At 37.8% G+C, this 18,131-nt stretch overlaps 2 protein-coding genes across 2 annotated transcripts in view; one reads left to right on the top strand and one right to left on the bottom strand.

The window, feature by feature from the left end:
* Positions 1-9,970, top strand: part of MIOS (missing oocyte, meiosis regulator, homolog (Drosophila)) — a 10,528-nt gene extending 558 nt beyond the window's left edge. Inside the window, 10 exon segments of the mRNA XM_009895337.1 lie at positions 1-793; positions 1,014-1,112; positions 2,065-2,322; positions 3,544-3,713; positions 4,794-4,859; positions 5,507-5,665; positions 6,425-6,577; positions 7,925-8,129; positions 9,217-9,346; positions 9,587-9,970. The exon segment at positions 1-793 is cut by the window's left edge and continues 29 nt beyond it. Coding sequence (XP_009893639.1) covers positions 1-793; positions 1,014-1,112; positions 2,065-2,322; positions 3,544-3,713; positions 4,794-4,859; positions 5,507-5,665; positions 6,425-6,577; positions 7,925-8,129; positions 9,217-9,346; positions 9,587-9,683 — 2,130 coding nt within the window. The 3' untranslated portion in view covers positions 9,684-9,970.
* Positions 9,971-15,146: 5,176 nt separating this feature from the next.
* Positions 15,147-18,131, bottom strand: part of RPA3 (replication protein A3, 14kDa) — a 3,820-nt gene continuing 835 nt past the window's right edge. The window contains exons 2-4 of the mRNA XM_009895359.1: positions 17,906-17,980; positions 15,709-15,817; positions 15,147-15,229 (exon numbers count right to left, since the gene is read on the bottom strand). Of these exons, the coding sequence (XP_009893661.1) occupies positions 15,147-15,229; positions 15,709-15,817; positions 17,906-17,980 (267 nt within the window). The remainder of the gene's footprint in view (positions 15,230-15,708; positions 15,818-17,905; positions 17,981-18,131) is intronic.

The following is an 18,131-nucleotide window of genomic DNA, read 5'->3' as shown; positions in this document are numbered from 1 at the left end:
CCAGAAGCAGGACTGGTAGTAACAAAGCCACTGTATGAATTAGGACAGAACGATGCTTGTCTCTCTCTCTGTTGGCTTCCACGGGATCAGAAGCTCCTTTTAGCTGGAATGCATCGAAATCTGGCTATCTTTGATCTGAGGAACACAAGCCAAAAAATATTTGTAAACACCAAGGCTGTCCAAGGAGTGACTGTCGATCCCTATTTCCACGATCGCGTAGCTTCCTTCTATGAAGGTCAGGTTGCCATATGGGATTTAAGAAAGTTTGAAAAGCCAGTTTTGACCTTGACGGAGCAACCAAAACCCTTAACAAAAGTTGCGTGGTGTCCAACAAGAACCGGACTGTTAGCTACTTTAACAAGGGATAGTAATATCATTAGACTGTATGACATGCAGCACACTCCCACCCCTATTGGAGATGAAACTGAGCCAACGATAATTGAAAGAAGTGTCCAACCGTGTGAAAACTACATTGCTTCATTTGCCTGGCATCCCACAAGTCAAAATCGAATGGTAGTAGTGACTCCCAACAGGACTATGTCTGACTTCACAGTTTTTGAAAGAATTTCTCTTGCATGGAGCCCAGTGACATCCTTAATGTGGGCTTGTGGACGACATTTATATGAGTGTACAGAAGAGGGAAAAGCTAGTTCCTTGGAAAAAGACATAGCAACCAAAATGCGGCTTAGAGCTTTGTCAAGGTATGGTCTTGATACTGAACAGGTTTGGAGAAATCACCTCCTAGCTGGAAATGAAGATCCTCAGCTGAAATCGCTTTGGTACACTCTGCATTATATCCTTTATTTTACTGTCGTTTATATGCTAAAGAAGTAATGTACCTTTATATGTTAACCAGTTATATGAAATGCATGAACATCTTTAAATATAATGCAACATCCTGTAAATACTTTGCACACGTTAACAGGATATGACTTTTAAATTAAAAAAAAAAAAAAAACACAACAGTTTTTCCAACACTTGGAAAAAATTAAGCTTCCTATACAGGAAAATACTTATGAAGCAGTATACTGAAGATATGGATCAAAAGCTTACAGGAAACAAAGGTCCCTTAGTTTATGCTGGCATTAAATCAATTGTGAAGTCATCTTTGGGTAAGAATGTTCCAACTTTGATAAGTTCTATTGTATGTTTACAGAATGATGCACACATGGGTCTGTCTTTAAAAATTACTGAAAGAGGCTCTTTAAAAATACAGAAACAAAGTATTTCTGTTTGTGTTTTAATATATGTAAGTTAACAGTTTATATTACAGTAATTTCCAGAATTTTCATTGTTTATTGTTTTCATTGTGGAAAGTCAGTTATCATAAAACCAAAATATCCTCAGAGGTAAATCTTTAACTGAACTATTTCAAACATTTGGGTTTTGACTATGGCGCTGAAAATTCTTGCTCCCCACATAACTTTTCTATTTTTTGAAGTTCCAAATAGGGTTGTAGTTCTAGGAAGCTGACTTTACTGTAGTAAATGTACTAAGTACATTTATATAACTATGTTTAAGTAAACTGTCTTGTTCTGAAGTGGTAATCACCCCTGGTGCATCTCATTATGCCTCTCATGCTCAGTGAAGTTTTTATTAGTATAATCTATTATTTGAATCTTTCTTTCTCTATTCATTATGTGTCTTATTAATATTTATGCTTCTTGGAGCAAAAAATAACTCTTCAGTGGTGGGAAAGCTTCTGGCATGTTGATGCTTGCTGAGAAGAAGAGAACTGATAATGCAGGTCCTTGACTGTGTATTATGCATTTTCAAATTGAACATACCGATCAATCCTGTCAACTGTAACAAAAACCTCCGAAATCTTGGAGGCAGAGGAAAGAAAAAAAGATTTAGTGGGGAATATGTGTCAAGTTAGATGCATGATTTTTAGCAGATCAAAATAATTTTGTGAATATTGCTCCTTACCATGGTGTTTTTAGTGTTGATTTAAAGCACTAAAGTACGGTCCTCAGCTTTTGTACTCTGCTTTATGTTTGAAATCAAAGCGTTGTGATTGCAATTCAAGTTGTAATTTAAGTATAATTTATTTCCCATTTCTAGGAACAACAGAGAACCTCAGGCACAGCAGGAGTGGATCTGATAGACAGGCAGATATTATTCAGTATCTGAGTGAGGAGAGATCCTTGGCTTTGCAGCTCTGTGGGTGGATAAAAAAGGGAACTGACGTAGACGTGGAACCTTTTTTAAGTTCATTGGAACAGGAAGGAGACTGGGAGCGAGCTGCTGCTGTAGCACTTTTCAACTTGGACATACGGCGAGCAATACAAATTCTAAATAAAGGTGCTTCCTCGGGAAAAGGTGCATATTGTGTTTAGCATCTTTTATTTTGGTGTTATATCACCTTAGTAGATTTTTTCTGTAAACAGAATTATGGAAGATAGTCTGGAAAAGATGCCTGTTGTCTTATAAAATAGTTACTTGAAGTGGTTGTATTGGAGCCTGAGAATGACAAATCCTGATCTTTCACTCCTCAGACTATCATATGCCTTACCGTCTTGTTAAAATAGATTGTATGTTTCAGAATTTTCTGTTGATACATACTCCAGAAAGCGTTACACTCGCAACTAGTGGGATTCTTTTATTTTAATGGAATTGTGTCTTGGCTAGCTGTCTGTTTCCGTCAGGCTGTATGCAGGTTTCTACCAGTGCGATGGCTGTGGAGTAACTGAAATGTAATGTTCAGGGTCTGCAGAAAACTTTTTTTTTTGAGTAATACTTGGTAAGAGTTGCAGTGTATGAGGGGAATGTTAAGATACTGGAGCCAGGAAGTTGAGGTATTTTTGTTCTGTTTTCCTGCCGGTATTTCTCCTACAACTCTGATTTGCATCTGTGTTCTCTTATTAAATTTTAAACGCTCTCTTGCCGCTAAGTGAGTGAGTAAGACACAAAGGGAACTGTTAAGGTTCTTTTATATTATACTTTTTGGTGGGGGGAAGGGTGCATGTGCTTTCCATAGAGAAGGTTCAGAGTGGAGACTTGCTACTTTCAAATTAAAAAATAAAATCAAACTTTCTGACAGAATAAATATTTAGATGAAATAGATTCAATGTTTTTAGGAAACTTGCTAACTTGAAGCTGCTATATGCAACTGTCATCCTCCAACTAGGTCCATTAAGTGATGGCTATATATACAGTCCTATCTTTTCATTCCTTGTGGATATGAATTATGGTAATGACAGTCTTTTATGATAGCGATAGGAATCCATTTAGCAGTTCAAAACTATTTCAAAATACCTGAATCAGTGTGATGTTGCTTAAAGTGTAACTGAGGCTGTCATGCATGTGGGCTTGTGACTTTTAGAGCTGTTAGCTTACCTGGGCGGAGGCATTTAAAGCAGAAACTAAAAAATGCTGGTGTACGCACATTGATTTTAGCTAGTGTTAATTCTACTGCATTTTGTCTTGCATCCTGACAAAATGTTCAGTTTTAAACTGTCGCTTTCAATTATAGTTTTAATAGGGCTTTTTTTAAAGTACTTCACTTGAATATTGTTTCACTGATTATTTTTAATAAATCAGGTGATCTGAACCTTAATGTAGTAGCAATGGCTCTATCCGGCTACACAGATGAGAAGAACTCACTTTGGAGAGAAATGTGTAGTACTCTAAGACTGCAGTTGAACAATCCCTACTTGTGTGCAATGTTTGCTTTCCTGACAAGTGAGTCTGGTTCATATGATGGTGTTTTGGTGAGTAAATTTCTCTTACGTTAAAATTCTTTTAAGTAATAGGTGCGTATATACATACACACACCTAGATAGGGGAAGTGCTATATACCCCATGAATTAATGGAATTAGACTGTATTATTTTCTTCTGATGCTGGCAGATAACATTTTTTCTGCTAAACAGACATCTCACATTAGTGAATGTTACTTTAGTGAACAAAATATGCATAAGCAGCCAAAATATCCAATATAGTTCACACATTTATAAGAGGAAATTGTTTTTAGCATGGAGTTATTAAACCACTAGAAATACATTATCAAAATCATCTAAGCAGGGGGAAGAAAAGGGGAGAGAGTTTAATAATGGAAATGCACAAAACAATAAATGCAGGGAAGTTTGCAGGACTTTCATCAAGCTATATTTGCATTCAATTGTGTTTTATTTTTTCCTGTTTAATTGTTACAATAATTTCACTGTGTTGAAACATTAAACAGAATAGTTTCACATCTTCTGAAATTGGTATAAAATTGCCTTGTGAAGAGCAAACTAAATCTAGAATTATGAGATACTTTGAGCCTTTGGAGAAGTAACATACTTGATCCTTGGTTAGAGAACAACAGAAATACTTGATTCAGTAGAAATTATTCAGCTGAGGGAAGGACTGCTGTAATGCAACAGGGTAATTCGCCTAAACCTGTTGAAAACAAAGTTGTCATAATATGATGCTTGTAGGGTATTAAAAAAAAAAAAAAGTTAAGAATCCCAGAGGAGAGAAACCTGGAAACCTGAGTCTTTTTTTTTTCCTTTCTTCAAGAGAGAATGTTCTTGTTGTCTGGATGTTAGGTAATAATTTTAGAGTTGGTTTTTATTGATGAATTGGAAACTGACAGATCATAAGGTGTTGGTTTTTTTTTTAACTTTTACTTCAGTGAGACCTATTGAAGTTTGCATAGCTTTCTTCAGATATGATGTTTTCTTTGTACATAATCAATATCGTAGTATTAGTTATAAAATAGTGCAAATGTTGTGAGTTTTACAAACAACATATTGAAAAAGTGAAAACTTGCATGTGATGGTAGTATTCCCATTTTTCTCTCTAAAGTATGAAAATAATGTAGCTGTACGAGACAGAGTGGCATTTGCTTGCAAGTTTCTCAATGATGCTCAGGTAAGTTTGTGGTTGCACATTTAAGCAAATTGTTAAGCTGGGCTTTATTTAGCAGTGGAAGAAACTCGGGGGTGGAGTGGTGAACAGTGCAAGCAATGAGTCATGAGTGATTTGGGTTTTCTGATCAGAGTAGGATATAAGGTATGGTATAATCTGGTCTTCAGTTTGTACCTTCAGCTTGATTTTTGTTTATTTTTCTTGTTTGTTTGTTTTCTTAATTAGTACTCATGACATGCTAGTTTATTAAATGCTAGCATTACCTGTATGTCTGTTTTAGTGGAGAGGATTTGTACTTATTCAGTATTTCTTTCCAGATATTTACGTTCTCTTGAATTGAGGCTTGGTTTTACTGCATGAATGTTTCTTTTAAATTCACTGAAGTAGTTAAAGAGTACATAACCTCCGTCTTTGCACTTCCTGTCAGGAGGCTTAAAGTTTGCTGATAAGTATTGGAATTCTTGCAATATAGCGGATATAGCCTTATAACTTTTTCTGCATAACATCCAGCACGTGGTGTATTCGGTTAGTGGCAGTCAGTCTTAAAGAAAGCTATTCAAATTGTGAAAAGTTTTGTCATACGTCAACATAAGTGAGTTAGGAAGGGATGAAGAGATGGCAAAAGTTAAGTAACTTTTTTTTTTTTATAGCTGAACAGGTTTATTGAAAAGCTAACGAATGAAATGAAAGACGCTGGGAATTTGGAGGGAATACTGTTAACAGGGCTGACAAAAGATGGTGTTGACTTGATGGAAAGTTATGTTGACAGAACTGGAGATGTCCAGACAGCAAGCTATTGCATGCTACAGGTTAGTGTTTCACTCAAAAATAAGTCTTTATAGAAGAGAACTAAACATAGTTTCTTCAGCAATATAGTACTGAATGTTGTGAACTAAAAAGTATTTTCTATAATAAATTGGGACAATATATATCATGTCTGTTTTGCGGAATTATCTGAAACGCTCAATGTTAACTATAAACATGTGTCTTCACTCCCTCTGGTTGAGATAGCTTGAGGAGATAGTACGGGAAAGACGCAAAAAGAAAACATAGTCCTTGTCACTAGCTGAACTGGGAATACCCATTCCCCTGCTTATTGCTGGTGTGTTTCCTGACAGGGTCAGTATTTTTTCTGCTTCCACAATTTTGATAGAGAATTGAGGTGAGGTTTTTTGTTTGTCTGTAGGCCTGGGGTTTGTTTTTATGATGGATTTGTCTTGGCCCTTACACAGTTGCAGCTATTGCCAGCACTGTGTTTAACTGCATGTGTAATCATAACAATGATACAGACTGTGATCTGAGACAGAATTTTATAATGCTCGATATGACAGACACAGTTTTTTAAGAGGATATGGCAGCACAAGTATTTTCAACCGTAGAGGCAGACTGAGGAAAATTTTTATCAAACTCACATTACAGTTTAACAGAAAATTAATCTTTTTCTAGACAAATGACACTGTATTATTTCTCATATCTTGTAGTATGCTTTGTAAAGCCTTTTTCAAAAGTGGATAGTATGTATTGTGTATCTTCAGTGTGTGTCTGACATTTGTTCCTGCCTGCTTTAGGGTTCTCCATCAGATGTACTTAAGGATGAGAGGGTTCAGTACTGGATCGAGAACTACAGGAATCTTTTGGATGCGTGGAGGTTCTGGCATAAACGTGCAGAATTTGATATCCATAGGAGTAAGCTGGATCCCAGTTCAAAACCTTTAGCCCAGGTAAAAGTAATTCTGATATGAAGTATGAGCAGTCCAGAAAGGAAGGTGGCATGGTACTTCTATAGAAAAAAGCTGCTGGCTGCACCCTGGCTTTTATGAGGTTTCATGTGCAAAGAAAGATTTCAACTAAAGCTGCCCTTAAAAAAATAGCTGTGTTTTTTTCAAAATACTTTTTTAGAAAGGACTTGATAACTGTTTTGATAAAAGAGTGCAGAAATATGGTAAACAAATCTACATTCCTTCATATCTAATCTAGGAAATAAGTTCCCTAACATTTAATCCATGTTCTTTTTTTTTTTTCTTTTCTTAGAGCTCTTTCTTTCAAATAATAGGTTGCCTTCCAGAAACTGTAACTTTTCAACACTTTTTCTGGGGAAACTGCTTTTTTTCCTCCCACATTGAAAAACAAAATCAGAGATGTATCATCCGGCTGAATTCAGCATCAGGGTGAGGATGATGCTGAAACCAGGGAATTGAAACAAGAACCAGTTCAAATTGGCTCTGTTTTAATTGAAGCGAACCTCAAAAGCTGTTTTGAAGCCCTTGAACCTTAAACTAAAAGTGAACAGCAGCAACTTTCATTATCAGTTCTGAACATAAGCTAAACCAAAAACTAACGCCCTGTCCAAATGCCATCTAGGTAACATCTGGTGGCATTTTCAGCCAACGGGGCCTTACCACAGCACCTTCCACACTCTCATGTCTGCTAAGTATGTGAGTTATGAGCCTTAGGGCCCAAGGGGTTCTAAGGAAGGCTATTTTTTAATTCGTGTGTCTGTCACAGCTGTTTAAGGAGAACTGCATCCGTACTGCTCCGAGTGGAAGGGAGCTGAGTTTACTGCTCATTTCTTATGTGACCAACATAAATGGCCCCAAAATAGTTTAAAGTTTGTGTTCCTTGGTATCAAGTCACAACTTATGGCATAAGGTATGCAGATAAAGATTGTTAGGAAGATCCTCCTGTTGGGGACTCTAGAGTGGGTCACCTGACTATAAAGAGGGAGAGACCAGATTTAATTATACAGTAAGTAGAATAAACTTAATTTCTTTCATTACTGCAGATACAGCTTTTTATTATCTTAAATAATACCATTCCAAGTTTTAGCAAGTGTGCATGTTTTTATGTGCTTTTGAGGTAAGTGAGCATCACTAAGGCGTACTTCTCAGGACTGTGTGCCACATGTATAAGCCAAGATGTTACCAACTGCTTCACAAGTAGCCTTGGCTTTCCAGGGCACTCTCTAGAATATATAGTAAATAAGTGTTCGCTAGCTTGAACGAATTCACTTATAGGTGTAGCAAAAGCAGAACCAAACAAAGAATTTAATGGGCTTTTGTTCTCTTCAGGTGTTTGTGAGTTGCAATTTCTGTGGAAAATCAATATCCTACAGCTGTTCAGCTATTCCTCATCAGGGGCGAGGTTTTAGCCAATACGGCGTTAGTGGTTCACCAACTAAGTCAAAAGTTACAAGCTGTCCTGGTTGCCGTAAACCCCTTCCTCGCTGTGCACTTTGCTTGATAAATATGGGAACACCAGTTTCCAGCTGTCCAGGTATGACAGAGTGGGTTTTAGTTATTCAGCTAGAGTACTAGTGAGAGGCCTAATTAGCAGTTCCTGTTGGAAGATCTTCTATTGCACCTTTTTCCTTCTCTTTGTACTCATACTGTAAATATTCATACTCATAGTTTTGAGGGAGGAAGACCATAATTGAAAACTTGTTTACATCCCATCTGATTTTATGATGAAACCTATGCCTCAGTTCTTTGGTGTCACAGTATGCACAGTTACTTAGTTCTGACAGTTTTCCCAGCAAGATTGTCAGTGAAATTCCATGGTTAGACAGATGAAGATTCAAGTATTGTGCTGGTCAGTATTGAGAGCTTTAAAACTGTAAAAATGGGAAGTGTGTTTTCTTAAGATGAATTGTAGGGACACTTCAGAACTCTTGAAATGTAAATTAATTGATTTTTAGCTGGAAGAGGAAGGGAGAATAAATTTAATGTGGTATACTTTCTGTCACTAAGCGTGAAAGAATGTGGGGGTCATGCTGTCACAGCTCAGAAGTTATGACTAGAATCTCTTGGTTCTAAATGTCTTGGGCTCAGCATTATACAAGGTCTAAATGAAACTGATTTTGTCCATATTTTTAGGTCAGTCTTGCTATAGAGCCATGAGCAGGTGTGCAGTTGTAATCTATTTACGTATCTCTTCCCATTCTTTCACTGATCTGTGTTATGACTTCTATATTGTAATTGTTCCAATTCATAACTTAGATTTTGTTGATTTTTCTAAAGCAGAACATTTCACGTGCAGTAAAACAGGCCCATAATTCACTGGAACATAAATCAATCACTGAAACATAAATCACTGTTGAAAGAGATTCTGTCTGTAAAATTTGTTTAATAGGCAAGTTTAGCATGTCCATAAGATATGAAACAAGAGCTCAGCAATAGAATTCTTGTTCTGGCATTCCACCAGTTCTTTTAATAATTTTACTGACCTCTTTTAAAATCAGGCCACTTCTTCACACAGTGTTCCTAATTTCAGATTTATTCTAATACTGTTACTGGGACTGAAATATAAATGAAGCATAATGATTTACAAGCTTATTTGTGGGGTTGGGTTTGCCTCTGCACAGGAGGATCAAAGTCAGATGAAAAAGTGGATCTTAGCAAAGACAAGAAGTTAGCCCAGTTCAACAACTGGTTTACTTGGTGTCACAACTGTAGGCATGGCGGACATGCTGGGCACATGCTTAGCTGGTTCAGGTAAGTTGATGTTAAAATCTTTCTTATTTCACTTGTGTATTCTGCACCGAGTAGGACATGCCTCCTTCGCTGTATCTATCATTATAATGTTTTGTTGGTTTAGAACATATGCAAAACTTTACTATGACGTTCAGTTTTTCTGAGATACTATGTGCCTGCACATACTTGAATGTATAGATCACAAAAATCTTGCTAGTTTAATTTTACCTGTTTTTTCTTTTTTCTGCTATTGCTATCTAGGGACCATACTGAGTGCCCAGTTTCTGCCTGCTCTTGTAAGTGTATGCAGCTGGATACAACAGGGAATCTCATTCCAGCAGAGACTGTCCAGGCATAAATGTCCTTTGAAAATGTGGGGCTCTCTAATGGATGTCCATCATAGTCCAAGCATATATTTTAGACAAAGGTCATATGTGACTTACTGACTGTGAAAAAATAAATTGCTGTCAGATTAAAATGACATGTGTACGACTGTGCTTGGTAGAAACAGGTATTCCTGAAATGAGCCTCTGGGAATAGTATGTGGTCCTTGTTCAGAGGATTGAAGCAGTTCTGTTCACAAGCTCTCCTCAAACTGTGGACTCTTTGGATTTGCTAAAATCCAAAGAACATTATTAAAAAGTTTTCAGGGTAATGTTGATCAGCCCCTGTATTTGTTTTCTAAAGAAAGCAGTGTTTATATGCTGTGAAAGTGAGCCTTCAAAGTAAAAGGTTCTTCAGAAGTGTTCTTCAGAAGATCGCAAAGTGATGCTGTGGATTCTTCTGTTCATTGTTTGATCACACTTGTATGCAAATGACCGTTTCCTTCTAAGTTCATTCAAAGTGCCACTGTTAATTGGATTCTAAAGATTTTTATTTTAAAGATAAATCCATTTCTTTCTGTTCCCAGGTTTTGTTAATAGTAAAGCAATATCTTTGCAATTCAAGGTCTTATTTAATTTACCTACATACCTAGCTGATGTGAATTTTAATGCTAAACAGTTTGGGAATTTTGTCTCCTAGTGACGTCTATATTCTAGAGAAGATTTCCCTGACAAGTCATGTGTCTGTTTCAGTGCAGAGTGCAGGTGAACTATAGGAGGTTTCATTTGATTGATTAATTTTTAACATAGTACTGTGAAGATCTGAAACCTCAAGGACTGGAGACGTGTAAATATTTAAGTTTTAAACTACATGCTGAGTTTTGACTACAAAAATATTTGAAGACTTTTGGATAATCGGCATTTCCCTGTACTTCTGAAATATGCTGGGAGGTGTGAAATCAACCTATGTAAGTCCTGCTTCTGGTCACTAGTGGATACCAGTCTGCTCCCAAAAGGCTGCACAATGTTAGGTCATTGACTAGAAGTAGTTCTGGATATGTTACCAGCTGGAATTAAGATTATTGATTAACTTGAGAGAGAGTCAATGATATTTTGCTAGTACTGTGCTAGGAGCTAATCAGTATTGTTGCCCTTGATTTTGTAGGCAACAAAATTCACACAAATTAGGGAAAAAAAACAAACCTGTTTTAAGGTATGTGATAATAACATCAGTTTACTTGGTGTGTGTTTATTTACAAGTAGAAACAGTGTATGAGTTACTTAACACTTGCGTGCTATGAAATACTAAATGGAATGCTAGCAATAAACTGGTACCGTATTGCCAGGACTGTGAAAATTGGTGTTTTAAAAGAGAATATATTGTAATACACCACTAGTTCTAAGTGCTCCAGTGTAGTTGCAACATGATAAAATGTGGAAACATTTTCTGTAGATGTACATGATGACAATTCAGGACTTTCCGTTATATTTTCTGATTTAGCGTTAATGTTATTATACATCTGCTACATTTAGTCTCATCTAAAATTCTTACCTAATTGACAAAGATAAAAATTTTAAGATAACTTTTTTTAAAGTTAAAAATCTAAGAGGTACTTGATATTTGTTGGCATGGGAGAGTGGTTACTTTTTTTCTTGCTAGAATATTTATTTCTCTTTCCAGTATTTTTGCACACTTTATGTTGCTGTTGAAGAGCTCTTCAAAATTTATAAACTGGGGTTTATTGTATGATACTCTATTTATATAAATACAGGCAATAAAACTTTTGCTTTATGGAAATGAGGATTTGTAAGTGTCAAGGATATGTTTTTATTCCTCTGTAGTAACAATGTTTAGTAAATTTTCCTGATAAATTCCATGTCCAGGTGAATGCAACTACTAACTTGCAATGTCTCATTTTCTTATGTAAAGAAAACTCATTTTATAACGTTTTCAACTTGACTATACCTGTTTGTGTCAAATTTTATCATTTCATTAAATTAGATGCTTTCTTTGATACTCAGCATGTCTTTGAAATGTTTTGGATTATGAATGTGTGCATATTCTGGCACAGTACAACTACCAATTTTGGCTGTTGTGATTGCTAATCAAGCTTTCAGGCCAGTAATTACACTATTTGCAAAAACGTAAGAGGTGTGTGGTTTTTAATTATCAGATTTTTTTTCCTTGTTTTGCTTTTAAATTAATAAAGCTGTGATTTTGGGGGTGATCTGTTGTCTTCTAACAAAAAGTATAGCTGCAGACATTTCATTAGCTGCAGTTACTTTTGCATTTGCTGTTTTCTGATATCTGCTCGACTCTGATAGTGTTAACTAGATGAAGGTGGCCTTGCCTGCTAAAATGCTTTGACCCTATGGTTCATGCTGATTACATTTCATTATGGTAATTTCATTATACGCTCCAGCCTTGCCTCCCTTCCCTGATTAAGCACAAGCACTTTCTCATCGTATGCACAGGCTGCTTGCACATGAGCACCTAAGTTGTGCATGCGTCCGTGCCCAAGCAAGGACAGCAGAGCAGGTCTGGTGATGGTCACTAGGCTCAGCTCCAAGTCCAGCGATTGCCAGACAAGTCTGCAGTGACACCCCTGACGAGGCTTCTCCCTGCCTCCCACTTGCAGCCCAAGGTCCCTGCATGGTACTTCACTGCACAGCTGTATTCTGGTGGCCTCCCTCAGGATCCCCACCAGAACTGAATTTCCCCAAGAGAATTTGCCTTGTGACTCCATACAAGGGCTGGTGGGATGCAGCTGTGCCATTGCCTTCCTGAAGTGCAGATTCTTTCATCCCATGTGTAGATTCCCTAAATAAAACTCTGTCACCTGCTTCCTAATTTTTATTTGCAGCTTAGCATGCTGGACAGCTCAAACAGACTGATGGTTTAAGAATTGTTGTTCAAAACACAGCTCTCCAAAACTTACTTAATGAAGACTGGACCACCTAGCAGCCCCTTCAACAAGGCAGGCAGCCTTAAGCTGCCTCTTGTTTTTGAAGCACTGAGTAACCAGCTTCTGCTAAAGCCTGAGCTCCACTGCAGCCAAGTTTGGGACCTGTTCAATCCCCTCTCCACCTTTCCAACAGCTGTCTTACCCAATCTGTGCTTCCCTGTGTCTCTGGCAGACACCCCTTCTATACAATATTCTTTTTTTCCAGTTATGCTTACTTAAATCAGGACCCTGCCAACTACACCAGATGTTACAGGAGAAGGCAACATGATGGTGCCCCCTATGTTGATGTTAGGAGGGGTGCTCCAAACACTCTCTTAACAAGGGCAGGGGAAAAAGGTGCCAGGTCCCAGAAGTCAGTCACAAGTGTGAGAGCAGTAGGCTTGTTGTCCTGCTCCAAGTGACAGGAACCTCTCCCAGTCAGCTGCAATTGCATCATTCACTTCATACCACCCTTTACCACCCTCGTTTCCTCCCAAAGCCACCAGCAATTCGCGCCTTCCATTACTGGCCCTGGTTTTGGTGTGGTTGCCCTGGTATGGTTGCCCCGGTAACTCTCCTTCTGTCAGCCACCCATGAAACTACTATTTCCCATTTTATTCTCTACGAGGTCTAGCAGTTTCTTACACCTTCATCTGTTAGCATATTCCCAAGGGTTTGCAGCTCCCTGGTTATTCCTTTCTCTTTGGTATGTGGAATGGCTGGCAGTTTCCCACATTGCTATCCTGGTAAATGCATATATGACCCCAGCATTGCTTTACTATCAAGAATATCGAGTTCCTCACATTGCTGTCTCGTTAGTATAGCCAGGGCAAGCCATTTATTCACAAACCTTGATACAGTCTAGAGGAGCAGGTGAATGAAAAGCACATAGCAGAAACTTTCTGTTGTATCCTGCTTGCCTAGCCCTGTATCATTGCTGCAGGACTGGATGAACAAGAAGAGTCTTCACTAAAAAAAGGGAAACTGTAGCATTAACCACTCAGATGATGTGTTCAAATATTTACACACAAGACCACTTATTCAAGGATGGTCTCTGTATGGGGGTAAAGTGCTATAGCCATCTAGTGGTAGACTATTTTATTAGGCCTGGGTAGTCTCGGTAACCAAGAACTATTTGCAAGTAACATTTTACATAATATGTATACATGCACAAAATACCAATTTCCCAAAGTGCGATAATGCAAAAGACTTAAATGTTAGGAAAACAAGCGTCATTATTAACAGTGCCATTTAATTTACCATTTACTGAATACCGTTAAACACTAAAATACAACAGTGATAGCACTACAGCACAAAGCATGGTGTGTGCCATGTTGACATCATGTTCTTGTTTGCTGTACGAGATTGACTCATACTTCAGAAGTCCTCCCCCTTCCCAGTGACAGTAACTGCATCACTGTGTCTTCTAAGTAGAGGGGGGAAAAAAACAGATCACCCGCTAACTTGTTCGTCCACTCACTTTGTAGTAACTTTGAGTAATAATAAGTCTTGAAAACAAAGAAATTCCTCGACTTAAAATGGAGACGTCTAGAAATAAGCACAAAGCTAGCAATCTTAATAAGGCACTAAATCTAGCTGTTAAACCTGAAACCTGATTGTATGAAACACGTATGTAACCAAGGTTTATTTAGAGTGCTTTGAAGTATTTTATTTATTAATTCACGAAGAGTATTTTCAAAGTTAGATTTTACTTTAATTGTGTTATCTTAAGAGAGAAAAGAATTCTGCTACGTGCTGTAAGTAGCCTGGGTAGTAACAAAATTGGGAATTGTGCAGAAGTTTATACAGTTAAAATCATCACACGCTGGCTGTATCCTGGTACTTCTGCATAGACTCCCACCAAGAATGAAGGCTGTGGTTAGAACTCAAGAGTGGTTGAAATCCCCGAGCCTAACTAGACATCCTCCAACTGCTTAATATCAGTGCAAAAGGCAAATACCTTGTACTCCACTTTTTGTTAGAATTACATCACCTGTTGCTGGTAAAACAAAACAGGAGTTACCATATATCACTGAAAACAGCAGTGTAACATACAATACTGACACACATAGTTAATGTAGTCAGGTATTTTTTATTTGAGAAGAGAACATTTTCAAGATGCAAAATACCCTCCCCATGTTCAATACATTTGTATTAAAGCAAATGAAATTAAAAAAAAATATATATATTTATATTAAAACCCCACCAAATGTCTTCAATATGAATTTCCTGTGAAGTATTCTAGAACCTCTACCAAAACCAGTAAAAAGATACCTACAAAACTTCAGTTTCTAGCAAGTCCAATCCTGTAACAGAACACTCCTCGTGGATACAAAATGGTTGCATATATACAGCGAGATACCCACAGAAGTGTTCTCCTTGCTGCATAAAATAATTTTCAAAGAAAACATTCTTCACTGGCCGTACATGGCACATGTAACAGCATCTTTTCAGTGTATTTGTTAGAAATAAATGCACTGTAAACATGCTGTTAGGCAAGAAAGCTACGGTACTGTTGTCCCCTCTGAAGCTCTAAATATATGCTAAGAAAAATCAGTTGTTCCTCCCAGTATCAAACGGGAAGTATTCGGGGAATTCATGAATAATTTTTAGTGCTTCGTTGTAGATTTCCAGATCTGAAACAGGGCAAAGAAAATGGTTATGATGCATAAGCTAAATTCCCCACAAGCAAATGACAGCATTAAAGCACTGCTTATTTTAAAGCAGTATAGCTGAGCATTCCCAGTTCCCCTCATTCTCCCCAGTTTTCCCAAGGCAGCCATGCTCTCATTGCTTGCTTTCTGGAGGGTTAGTTTTAGGCCTGCTAGGTGCACAATCACACCAGGTCCACTGCACGGCAAGAACCACGCAGTCAGGAGCAGGAGGATGATCAGACCGTGGCAGTGATCTAGACTGGCTCCAGCTTCAAGTCAGTCCTTACAGTTTCACAGTAAACCAGTATATTCTGTACATAATTTTTGCCATGACACTCTCTTTTTCTACATTCTACTCCATATCTGGCAGCTTAAAGACCTTATCTGGTTCTTCCTTCTTACTTATCAAAGAAGAGTTCAGAACACAAAATTGATTTGTCATAATGTATATTCTTACTTACCAAATGGACTTTTATCTTCTCTGAACTGGACGTATGACACGCACATGATGGTCGCCTGATTCGTTACTCTTCCCACTACTTCAACAACTCCTGAGATCTCTTCCTCTAGCTAGAAAACATACCAAAAATTAAATCACTATTACCAAATTAGCTGCTATCTCTACTGCAGGGCACTTGAGCTAGGAACTCTTCACAACTGAAGGTTAAGGTTTGTTCATGACAATAGATTCTGTTCCATGTCAACGAATACAGTACTACTGAACACCCCCATCCCTCTCCCAAAAAAAACCCACAAAAGCCTTGAGCCACTTAAATATCTACAGTTTTTGCAACAGGCAATTCAGTACCAACTAAAAAAAACTAGGAAAAAGCATGAGAGGGAAAATACCACTTTGTAAGTATACAAAACTGTGCCATTTAATCACTGAACAGAGACTAATCTAGGACAGAGAGCAGAAGAATCTGTACTTTAATGCATTGCATTCAAACCTGAGTTAATTATTGAACTCTAAGAGCTAAGGAGGTTATCAGGCATGCCAGAGAGCAGTTCCAGTATTCCAGATTCAGGAGGTATAATCAGAAATGATTTCGTAAGTAACCAGTCAGTAAGTGTTCAGAATACAAAGACATTGACAGTAACAAGCCCTTGACTGAATAAGAAAAAAAAAAAAAAAAAGGCTAAAAATACTATCTTACTCCAAAATCGTATAGCTTGAATATGTTTTCTGTCCTTTTTTAAGATACCCATTTTAAGACTGTGGTACTATTTCAGTAACGTTCTTCCAATATCTAGCTCTTACTTTTATCTTTCTAGTAAGTTTCCTGGAACACATCAATAGATTCCCTCCCCATAATTCTGGGGTTCCTTGTTGAAAGAAGGAACTACACACACACACACACAAAGGAATCTATTAAAGAGGGGGGAAAAGTGAGAAAGCATTTTGATTAGCAAATCCTGAAGTTCCTCCATGTACATCAGACAAACCAGAGAGATGAACCCTGCGTGTTTTTTTTGCAGACAGCACTTTCTCCTCCCTTACACACTGACACAGCAGTGGAACGCAGACTGTGATGTGCCCAAAACTGCAGTTATGCATTTATGAAACTCGCACATTCCCTCTGTCATGGCAAGTTGTGGAATCACTGGTCAGATTCTGACATTTGAAGTTTTGACTGCCCAAGGCAGGAAACCGTTTCAGGAGATTGGGAAAAGAGTTAAGAGATGGGCAGAACTTGTAAAAAAGAAATTTTCTTGCAGATGAAGTTAGCAAGCTTCATATATATAAGACAAAACTTTTTGCCAGATCAAACTGCATTTTTCATTAACAAGGAGAGACTCCTGTCTTGAAAGTTAAAGAGTACCACATGCACTTATTTCACATGGAAATGGCGGGATTTCTCAGTGTTTAACAATACATGAAGAGAAAAAGATGTAGACTACACACATGCTCCGATAAGCTAGAGCGTTCTCCATCACAAAGAAAATAATCCTTTAATTACAACATTTGCTAGAGAAAAAAAAATACTTAAAGACAGAAGAGAATGCCAGGTTGTTATTCCTTTAGTGGTACGTGATAACAAAGGAAGCAATATTTTTGTGCAGTATTTAGAAGCACATCTTATTTCATTGTTTTTTAATTTTTTAAGAATGAATGCTTAAAGTTAACTGAAGTTTACTGGAATGCTATGACAAGTGTTCTAAGAGGATATAGAGACATCAACTCAAAACACTCTTGAGAATACCACATTCTTGGGGTTTTTTTATTATCTTCACAAAATATTCTGTTAGGCATATGAGGATAAAGGCAGTAAGAAAAAGTCAGGAAAAAGTGAAATCAAAATAAAGCTAATACCTGTGGTGGAATATATTACACTGTAAACAACAAATACCTAAGACAAAGTAGCTCGACAGGGATGTGTCTGGCAGGGAGTAAGTTCTCTCTCTTAACACCAACTAAAAATTGATGAAGACCAAGGCAGTTCATTAATATGAAGACTGCAAGTTAGCTAGAAGACGTAAGGAGCGGGGGCAATGAAACATAGGCGGAAAAGGGAGAAAACAGGGATATTATTTTTTTTTTTTGCCTTGACTGAAAACTCAATACATGCCGAGGCATGCACAGGTTTCAGAAGGGACAAAACCTCCGGTATCCACAAGAGGCAACATCAAGTATTTCCAAAGTATTCCTGAACTTACCGGTTCGCTCAGCTCCACAGTCGTATGTTTTCCTTCTCCATCCGAAAGCACGAAAAGCTTCCCCGTGGGATGAATCTACAACAGATATTACGCCTGCGGGCTCAAAAGGCGGCCGTAAGCGTTACCGCTTTAACCGCTTCAACCACAACTGCACAACGGGCCCTTCCCCGTTGAGATACGACCGTTACGGCCTGACTGGGGCCGCCGGCCTCCCTTCAGGCCAGAC

Source organism: Charadrius vociferus, unplaced genomic scaffold (assembly GCF_000708025.1).
Source record: "Charadrius vociferus isolate BGI_N301 unplaced genomic scaffold, ASM70802v2 scaffold31, whole genome shotgun sequence".
In the NCBI taxonomy this organism is placed as follows: domain Eukaryota; kingdom Metazoa; phylum Chordata; class Aves; order Charadriiformes; family Charadriidae; genus Charadrius; species Charadrius vociferus.
Note: the sequence above shows the minus strand (reverse complement) of the source record. Positions and strands in the feature narration are given on the sequence as shown.